The sequence below is a fragment of the Leptinotarsa decemlineata genome, unplaced genomic scaffold (assembly GCF_025532065.1).
Source record: "Leptinotarsa decemlineata unplaced genomic scaffold, Ldec_3_MD MMD2_tig00002974_RagTag_RagTag, whole genome shotgun sequence".
NCBI classification, from domain to species: domain Eukaryota; kingdom Metazoa; phylum Arthropoda; class Insecta; order Coleoptera; family Chrysomelidae; genus Leptinotarsa; species Leptinotarsa decemlineata.
The window spans coordinates 14,582,215-14,592,886 of record NW_027412578.1 but is presented as its reverse complement, the minus strand read 5'-3'; the positions used below and the strand labels follow the sequence as shown (position 1 = coordinate 14,592,886).

Below are 10,672 nucleotides of genomic sequence, written 5' to 3'. Positions count from 1 at the left end.
TAATATTCAAATGATTTATTCTCAACTTAAAACTAACATATAAATGAAACACCGGTAATATATTGTTTACGATTACAAATATAACTTTATTAAATAATTACAAATAAATGAAATAACGTTTTTGATAAAAGTTGTTGGAACAAACATTTTTTAAATATCTGCTGAAGGGAACTACCACGTCAGCCGATGAAGATATTATGATGTTATCTAATGTTGATTTCATGATTATCTTCTGCCTGAAATATAATCAAAGTTAATAAAAATATTCGAGAAAAAAAAATCAATGTTCCCTCCTAATCTTTATCATATGTACTTTTTGGCACAACTTCTTACCTTGGCATTCACTCTTCTTCTTCTTCTTCTTCGTCATCCTCTTCTTCTTCATCGACCTCGACTTCCTCTTCTTCCTCCTCTTCTTCAATTTCAGCTTCGATTACAGGCTCCTTGAGGTCGTCATCCTCATCAATGACTTGTTTGCCCTCCTCCTCGCCTTCTGGAGTTTCGGGATCTCCAGGTTTTTTGCCAGGACGTTCACCGAACCACTTGGGAAGTCTTGCTGTTAGTAAAAAAATGAACAATCAATAACAAGCGACTGATAATTCACTCGAACATTTATGGTAGTAGTCTCATCATTTTCTGACCTAAAATATCATTTGATATTCAGTTAAATACCACCCCACCAAGAGATACTACTACTAAAATGTGTAACGGTTAACTTAACAGTTCGATTGCAACAGGTGCCACTTTCAAAACGCCCTGTGGATCCCATCAGCACTGGAATGGGGTTGATTTTTTGATAAACCTGTTAGGTAAACTCTTTATAGGGTTTGGGACTTTAGAATGATTTTTTTTAATGTACTTCAAACAAATTTAGTACAACTATCCGACAATAACGATTAATTCTAGAAAATTTGTATGAAAACAAATTCAATAAGGGAGAGAGATTAACTTCTTGTTGGTCGTTTGATGAAGAACCTGATTGTTTTCTGTATTTTCATAATATAAATAGTATATTATGAAAATTTGTAATTATTATCATGAATAGTGTTATTGGATTTCCACCATGTAATGGGTCAGTGTATTTAAAATCTGATTGTTTTCGTTTACCAGGGATTCCAGCAGACCTAATTTTTGTCCTTTATTTTCTGTATGTAATATGTTGTAGTTCTTTTCGAAATCGAAATCCTAATAGGTGCAACGCATAGGTGGAATTGGTTTTATAAGTTCAATTTTTTTTGTGTTTTCAAATTCTTGTTTTGAAATTTCTAGACGTTCTTCTTATGTAAACTTTTGGAGAGACTCCTGATTTATTATAATACCATGTTTGTATTGTTCTATCATATGTCTATCAAAGATATTTCCAGTCTGGTATGTTTACTCAATAGTAGGTATTTCATATTTTCTGATGACTTTCCGTTGCATGCGTTTTGTAGATTTTTGATATACGAGGATTGAGTTCTATGTCGATCCCATAGATGGTGCCTTCAACAGTCCAGCAACGCATTTGTGGTCCAGCCTACCACCACTGATGATACCTACGGCGGGTCGATATATTACAAAAAGTTGCGAAATATCCTTGATCGAAATACTGGCAGGACTCACAAATCGAAATAACTTTCTAGCTGTCGCTTCACCATTCATTGGTTGTTATGATGAAAACGCATTGATTAGGAAATTATTCTCACTCAAGTGCTGGTAAAATCTACAAGGGCTTTTTGAAAATAATTCTATAATTATCTAGCTGAAAAAGAGACCACACCACTGACATAATAAAATAGTCCAAATTATGTGGGTCATAACGTAAACACATTTCACTATAACATAAAAAAATCAATGCAATCGAACTCCTACGTTGAAAGTTCTAACGTTCAAAAAAGTGTTCAAAGAAACGGATGAATATGAATCCGAACTAGGGGTGAATTGATTTCTCTATTCTCTATATCTTCAAAGTAAAAGACTCGCATTTGTTTTACCTCAGAATGAATTTGTGTCAAATGAAAGGAAACCTGAATTCATTTTCTTCGCAAATTCATACAGCTGAAAAGATTCTTAGACGAGTAGAAAATTAATAGATGCCGAAACATAACATGCTACATATAAAATGTTCTGATTTTCGGAAAACAATTTTTAATTTATTTCAACATCAAATAATGAAATTAAAAATTATCAGTTTCAAAAAAAGTCGGTGTTTTCCGAGAAAAAGAAACAAGCTTGAGAACATATTCTGTTAAAACATTTACCCTTTTGTCTGGAATCGAACTGTCCAAATTTCTCTTTCCAGCTCTTTTCATTGGTCTCTTTAATGATTTCTTCTAATCCCTGTTAAACAACGGAAAACACACTCAAACAAAAAAGAAATGACATTGACAAATAATAAACATATAACAGATGTTATACAAGGTACACAAGGTACTAAAAATAGTTGTCGAAAAAAGAGCAGTACTACAAAAAGACATCGTCTGACAAACAAACACCACAAGACTTTCTGGAAAACGAGTGTATTTTCATGCACATACCATGCGGTCTGTTCATGAATTCCTCGATTCTTGCTCTCCAGATTTTTTCCATTTGTTCCATCAGGACCATATCAAAACCCTGAATTAAAAAAAAATCTAGTTTGCTCTATATTTTCTATGAACCGATCTCATCAATTTTGTTCTTACGTGTCCTCGTAGTGTCTTCTTAAGACATATGCTATGCTGTCTTGTGTATTTAGTCGATTTGTAGTTTAGTGTGTGGTTTTGATTCGTTATTAAGAATCTAGAATCTAATTAAAACTAGTTGGAACAAACATGATCGAAAAATGACTTGCAATAATAGATGTTTATGAATTATTTGATGTAATCAATACATTATTCAAATAGTCTGTTGTTTTGGATTGTGTTGAACACTTAATTGAAAATTAATACGACTGAAGCATGGATTTGTATTTAAATTCTGTATATAACTTGATCTAGGTAATTTATGTGAAAAAATGCGCTATCTGGTGTCAACAAGTGAAAGGTTACATTTGCTCCATCTATTCAAGAAAAGATAGTTTCCTGCAACAATCACCTCTAATATTTGAGGTTATCCTGATCCGAATACTGAATCTTTATCGTTTTTAATGTTCATTCTGTACTTGACATTGTCTGTGTCAAGTTTTCGAAAGAAACTTAAGTATCTCATCTTGATTTAAAAGACCAGTGTGACTTACCCCTTCGAATAGCTTCTTTTTGTCTCCATACGACCTCGTGTCAACACGACGTTCATATTTGGAGGCTACTTGGATTTTAGGCTAAAATGAGAAGTAAGTTTATGGAAATAAAACAATATTGACAACATTTCAGAGAAATTTTCGGATATGATGTTTTTTTTCAATTTCATTTGAGTGGTGTACCGCGGCTTTTGAAAAATGAAACACTTACCGGGTATTTGCCGGTTAGGGCTTCTGGGTCTAGACCCTTCTTCAAGGCTTTGTGTCTCAGCTGTTGTTTCTGTCTTTCTTTCAGCTCTTTGAGCTGTAAACACGAAATAACGTTATTCGTCACCATCAAAAAACATTTAAATCGAACTTACATCGTAGTCTTGACGTTTCTGCCTCTCTTCCAAGTCGTACTTTTCAGTCTCCAACTTGACGATGCATTCCCAAAGTTCTTGTGCTTTCAGACGGAGTTTATCTACGCCCAGACCATCAACGACCAAGGGCTTGATGCGGATGGAAAGGGAAATTTTCTTCTCTTCCTCGAGTTGCTCCTTGGTCTTGTTGCGTTCCAACTGAGCGGCAGAAAGGTTAGACTGTTGGAAGAAATCGTTAGTGTATTTTCGTGTCCTTCATTTGATATATTCTGTATATTGTTAAATATTCTATAGTTTTCATTTTATTTTCTTCGACGATAGGTTTCAGTCAGTAAACAGCTTCATAATTTAACATTGACAATGTGTAAATGAATTTTAACTTTTAACGCTTATATTCAATATCCCCGGCATTGCAGATAAAAATATACTATTAAAATATTTATAAAAGTAAATTTAAACTATAATTTGATTACATTTGAAATTAATTATTTGTGAAAATCAAATACTTTTTTGTATTCAATAAGTTATGTCTGTAATTTTGAAATCCCTATTTTTTCAGTTTAATTATGGTTGTAATAAGAAATTTGGTATTCTTATTTAAAAATGATCTTCATTAAATTCAAGCCATGCATCATGTCGAGTTTCAATTCGTAGAGGTGCAAGTTCAGGTTGTAAGTATGTATAAAATGCACAATAGTTTCACAATAAAAAATTCAGTATAAAAATACAATTTACAAAACGCGACAAAAAAAGAATCATTTTTTGTTTTTTGTTGGATCACTTGAAATAGTTTTTCTTAGGGAACGGGTTTTCGTACAGACCTCTAGTTCGTGCAGAAATATTTTTTTCTTCGTGGCCTCTGAAATGAGCTACGTATCGATATAGATTTTCATTCGTGATTTTGGGGTGCAGCTCCCTGGTGCCTCATTTGCAAGGGTAAAAAAGTTGCATATGCGTAAAGAAAAAGATTCCTTAGTGATTGCCAAAATTTTGTATTTCTATTTTCTTTGACTTCGGAGATATTAGCCCGTACTGAAACTTTTCATACACCCGGTATGTAGAGGGGAACTTCTTTTCTTGTAACTTTACATATTAATGAAGCAGAAGGAAGTTAAAATTTCATCTTTCTTATATTTTGCTGTTTCATTTGACAGTTTAGTCATTAAATTGATGCGAATAATCTAATGGGTAACAATATATAATAGATCTTTCATAATATTCAAGAGTGGAATAAAAATAATTGAATCTAAATATTTGGTAAGTCGAGAATGTTCGAAGATGTTTTCTATACTTCTATTGTTTGTAAATGATAATTGTGGTTTATAATACAATATATTGTTTTTCGATATTGAATCTATGGCCAAAGACAGAGTAACAATTATGTGAAAACTGTCTGAACAAAATACTTTTCTGATATTTTCTCCAGTTGGTTTCAACATTTTTATTGGTTTTCAATTTCATCTGTCAACTAAATATGTATAGATAAAGAGATATCCAGAAGGTAGAAATAGCAGTCAGTTCTAATTCCAGCTAAATTATATTATGAATATCGTAGCTCTTATATGTGGGAGAATATCTAATTGATTCCAAAACAAAAGTTTCAGATTATTCGAAACCACACCTTTTATATGAACTGAACAGAAAGAATGTAACAGAGAACAAAAAAGGGCCAAACATCACAAAGACTGCCACAAATTAAAAAAATGAATGAGTTGGTTTATTTATTTCCACCCACAGTTGTTTTCAATGATACAACTCTAGCGATTAAAAGGCAGCATTCGATCGAATAGGCCGTTCTTAGTTACACCTCAGTTACCTCTCCTATAATAAGTATAAAGAACTTTGTTGCTTACTGAAGCATCCCTCTTGGTGATGGTGAAGTTGGGCCCCTTGTTCTTGTTCTGGTCCTTGAGGGCCTGCATCATGGCCTGGCGTTTCTTTTCAGCCTCTTCGAGGCGTTGCCTCTTCTCCTCGATGTCGCGCTGTTTCTTCTCTTCGATCTCGCGAACACGACGTTCTTCTTCTGCCTTCTTCCTTTCAGCCATCTTCCTCTCCTCATCTGCGCGCGCGATCTTGCGCTTGGCCTGCTTCTCCTTCAGCTTCTTGAGGTCGTCCTCTTCCTTTGCGCGCTGCTTGCGCCATTCTGTAATGTACTCGCGCAGCTGCTCGTCGAGGTCGGACCTCTTCTGGTCTTGCCGTTTTATGAATTCTGGATCGCCGGCTCCTTCCCTGCGGGACCCCACAACATGATCAGAACGACGAAGCAATTATAACGTTTTGGGAAACGCATTAAGTACCTACTGAAGGATTTCGGGTATCGCAGTTTCAAAAGTTTTGACTGGTCTCGCTCTCGTTTGAGAAACGAAAGATCAGATTTGAATTGAAAGGGGTTTGATTCAAAGTTACATTAGTTGTTGGCAAATAACGATTTTGGCTTTCTACCTCTCCATCTTTATAGAAAACATGTGTAGTGTACTCGTAGTTACATCTGATTAATTCCATAACGAATGTTTGTACAATTCAATGTTCGTATAAAAGTAGTTGTTTCGAAAGTACTTTTGCTTTCGTGTAATTCAATGTTTATATGAAAGTAGTTGTTTCGAGAATAGTACATATCGACGATAGTACATATGCACCTCTCATGTGGTAGCCACTATATGCAAAATACTGAGCCATAAATACAATTGAATTGAATTCATTTTTTACACTGCACATTTTAGAATATCTGTCAAACTCTTATAAAAATTGATACAATTGTCGTTTGAAGTATTTAATAAAGATAAACTTTGTTTTTTACACTAAGGAATTTGGACGAATTGAATTGATAAGTTATCACGATAAGATTAACTTGACGCAACGCAGTAAGCCATTACGCGTCGCGTCTACTGTAAGACGACGGGAGACGATGCGCGGGGATAGAGGGGGAGTCTAAGCAATGAAGCACCATCGTTGAGAACGCCACCAGAACGCGGGCAGACGCTTGAGGGCAGACGTCGTTGACGGTTGTGGTAGTTTTGCGAATTTCTTTTTAGGTAACATAATTTAATTCTCGATGCTATTCAATACTCAGTGCAGTTGGCATATTTTTTTAGTTACTGTAATTTTAAAGTAAAAATATAGTTAATAGCTGATGCTCGCGGCCTCGCCCGCGTAGAATTTGATTTGTCACAGTGACAGACCATTTCAAACAGATAGTTACAATATTTTTTTATCGACCTAAAACTGACGAAATTCAATACAGTCTTTGAACGCCTATTTCATCCTTGGGGTGGGAATTTTTTATTTCCATCATTGATGCTTATTTACGCTATACAAAGAACTTATCTACATATTTCAAGATTCTAGGTCCAGTAGCTTAGGCTGTACGTTAATATAAGAGTGTTAGTTAATCAATAGGTACCCACTTATACAATACTAGCTGTTCCCCGCTGTTTTACCCGTGATTCCGTGGAAATCTACCCTATGTGTTATGTGCCTACCCTATGTACTATAAAATGGCCTTCCAGATCTCATGATTCAATACCACTCGACTGAAGAATATCTGGAAACTGTGGCTAACTTCACACTAATTGTTTGAGAAGCATTCGAATCGAAGTGGTATATACTCGTTATCACCTTTGCATATGAAAGATGATAGTGATACTTTTGAACAGTTTATAAAGTAAGCGTATTTCTTTCAATCTTCTGTAAGTTGCTTTTTATTTTTTTTTATTCGGCAATCTTGGTGGACCTTTTGAATAATTAACAATTTATCGTCTGCCCTTTCTATTTTATTTTAGTTGGGATTGCTAAAAAGTTTCTTTACCGCAACTGACCTGGTTTTGAAATTTCCTGAAAAGGGAACTAAACCAGAAATATTCAAAATGAATATTCACCCTATTTGATGAGTCTGGGAAATCTGACCTTTGCGAGATGAAACTTTTGAAACTTGTGATACATCTTTGATTAACTCTACTTAATTCGTTTCGCCTGCGCTGTGGCAACATTCATCAAAAATCAAAGACAAAATTAAAAACAAAAATGCAATTGGAAGCAGTTTCCATTATTTTTGTTAAAAATGGCGTAGTCCACTAGTCCATCCATTCCTAGTAAAACGGATTATCACAAATTGAAAATTAGATATACATACTTTGCTGGGTGTTTTTGAAGCTCAAGAAGCTTTCAACATTCGTTTATTGATTGTTATAGAAATAACTTTTTGTACATAAAATGAATACATGAAGTGAAAAATAAAAGAAGAAACAAAATTTTAGGAATTTTCTTAAATAAAAAGAGACGTGGGAGTAATAGTTGTAAAAGTAAGAGTTGAATAATTACAATAATCATTTGAAAACCAAAAGCTCTAACGAATAAAAGTAATCATTCTGAGGGACTGAATATTCATTTTTATGTAAAAAAAGTTATTCGCGATATCTGAGAGCAGCTCCAAGCGTTTAAGCTGCAAGTTTTTTTGCTTCTTTTTCACTTAAACTTACTCGACTTTGGTGGTAGTGGTGGTAGTTGTCCTATATCGTACATCACAAGGGGCAGGGGCGGGGTTCACGGGTAGAAAAAAGGAAAAAATCAAAATGAAAAATATTTTCGTAAAAACATCAAAAATTAGAACACTAAATTACAGGGAAGCTACAAAAATTGTAACATACAAGTTTGATTACTGAAAAACACGACGTTTGGTTGTAAGAGGGGTGGGGAAAAACTTACGTTTTTCTGCAAAAGTGAAAACACAAGGTATCAATGAAAAGTCGTCAATTCGACGGCCATCCTGCTTTGAGAATCTTAGTTCAACTTATACCTTTTTCGAATGTTTCAAAACTATGTAAAATTTATTATTCTATAAATGTTTCAAAATCTCAAAGAAGGCACACCGTTCAGAACCAAATGGTGTTTCATGAAACACATGCTTGTTAATTCTTTACATCTCTCTAAACTAGACAAATATTAACATATTTTTTATCTTCAATACATCGAAGTAAAATTATCTCTTTCTTTCTATTAATTAACTTTTAGACTCTCTATATTCTGAAACGGCACGAGCTTTTCATATTTATATTACTAATACTAATTTTATGGAAGTATTATTTTCATCAGAATTAATGTTCCAATATAAGTTTGCTGTTTAACCAACATTACATCAGAAGCTTTTATGAATCTTAACGATGATTACTTACGTTTCGACGACTTCATCTTCCTCCTCCTCTTCTTCGCTAAAATTTTAAAAGAAAAATTTGAACACATGGACTAACATATTTCGTTGCAGTTAGCAACAAAGCTCAAGGGACACGAAAAAACGAAAAATAAATCAAACTAAAACAAAAAATCGTCGGGTAGGATTCATTGCGTTAAGCTGTTGGTTTTTCGTAAATTTGACTTACGAGTAAACTTCTTCTTCGTCAGACATGGTTATAGGGATTTAAGTAACTCTGTAACGAAAAAAGATGATTTATCAATGGTTGCTGTGTCAATACTGAATAAATTTGAATCGGTCCATAATATAAATAAAACAGCGGCCTAAGAAGTTCTCGAAACTTGGACGTTGAACAAACAATGTGGGATATATTTAGGCCGAGCTATGCAGATTCTGTGAATGATTGTATTTTTTTGTAGTCCCATCGAATATATTTTCGTGTTCATTCAATCAATCGAAAATTTTCGCATTCCATTATGTTACATGTAGAAGACTAAAGGGTTCTACACAAAAATATTTTATACTGTGATTAAACTCCTACATTGTTTCGTATGAACGTTGATATTCATTGTAGTTCAGAATAAATTTAATTTTTTCTTTCTCAGGTCTAATCATTAGATCTGTTACACTTTTCTAATTGTAAAATAAAATAACGTGTTTGGTACAATTACGTTTAATTGGGATTCTTTTAAAAGCTACTTTAATTTATTTTCAGTTTCAATCTCTTTTGCAAAAATTAATAAATAGTACACAATGTTTAGATTATTCATAAGTTCAACGTCAATTCGCGAATCCAGATATTTGGAAATTGGGAACGAAGTCATTATTTTTCCATCAAATATAAATGAATGTTTGGGTGGGAGTATTATGCGAGCACAAGATTCTAGCTGGGCCATCCAAAAGTGAAAATTACACCAACGGCCGACTGTGGACGTATTTGGCAGCGCTCATTGGAAGAGTTTATTCTTAGAGTCAACGTCTGTTATTTTACCCAGCTAAAAATAAAACTTCACACATAAACTAGCGAAATTAGGTTCATATTTGTATACATAGTATTGAACTCTTATTAGCTCTGTTTAAAATTATTTCATACTTGATTTACCTACACCTGAATATGTATGATATCAAAACTGATGTTTTCAAAATGTAAAAGAATAATTTTTTCACTTGATATTTTTGGTATTAGGATCTTCCACATTATACTAATATATGAAAAGCGGAAAAGAAAAGTACTGCACTGAAATGAAAGCAGTTTTTGAAAGGAAAATAACACCAAATTATTCTTCAAATTGTTAACCATAAAAAAACTGATTAGTCTCCACAATTTATGACTTTCAAATATTCCGTGTATTTTTTCTAAATATTACCTATAAATACTCAATTTGTACGTTGATGAAATTTATTGGCAGTTATTATAGAACATTATAAATGAGTCTTCTTGTGAATCTCAAGTTCTTCGTACTTTGAAAGTTTCTTTAAATGGGTTGCATATTCTATTGAAGCATTATGCATTTCTACCGTGCATAATGCTTCAATAGCTTCAAAAACCAAGACGAGCTTAAGTTGAAGAAATTTCTTTTTTTTGTTACCCGACAAAATGATATTTTGCATTTTTCATAATAATGCAGAAGATGCGAGCGGTTATAAAAATGCTTGTTTCGTCACTTGCACGAGTAGTACACAATATAAAAGTTTCGGAGCGAATATGCATCGTCAGACTCGAATTCGATTGTTAGTATGTCCTCAAAAGGAAGCGTATTAAGCTGATGGCAATGAAAAATAGACTTACAGCAGACGACAGAGACGGTCCAGGAGCACCACACAACTCAGGGAGCCCGCAGTGACTGCTTTAATTGTAGCTCGGATTCCCGGAGAAGAGTCGCAGGTGCGTGCGCAGTACACCCACACCTCGATGGGTATTTTTATTTA

The 10,672-nt window shown here is 33.8% G+C and overlaps 1 protein-coding gene across 5 annotated transcripts; it reads right to left on the bottom strand.

Moving 5' to 3' along the window:
- Window positions 1-60: 60 nt before the first annotated feature.
- Window positions 61-10,639, bottom strand: TpnT (Troponin T, skeletal muscle). 5 transcript variants are annotated; one of them, XM_074177593.1, is made up of 11 exons: window positions 10,533-10,639; window positions 8,931-8,978; window positions 8,727-8,762; window positions 8,034-8,063; window positions 5,412-5,787; window positions 3,559-3,777; window positions 3,408-3,500; window positions 3,197-3,277; window positions 2,517-2,595; window positions 334-556; window positions 61-236 (listed from the first exon to the last, which is right to left on the bottom strand). In XM_074177593.1, the coding sequence occupies exons 2-10, from the start codon at window positions 8,954-8,956 to the stop codon at window positions 342-344; spliced, it is 1,155 nt and encodes a 384-aa protein (XP_074033694.1). In that variant the 5' UTR covers window positions 8,957-8,978; window positions 10,533-10,639; the 3' UTR covers window positions 61-236; window positions 334-341. The 5 variants fall into 5 exon arrangements, with proteins under 5 accessions (XP_074033694.1, XP_023013632.1, XP_023013633.1 ...); XM_023157864.2 differs by lacking the exon at window positions 2,517-2,595 and adding an exon at window positions 2,241-2,319 and having other exon boundaries at window positions 10,533-10,637; XM_023157865.2 differs by lacking the exons at window positions 2,517-2,595; window positions 8,034-8,063 and adding an exon at window positions 2,241-2,319 and having other exon boundaries at window positions 10,533-10,638.
- Between the last annotated feature and the right edge of the window lie 33 nt (window positions 10,640-10,672).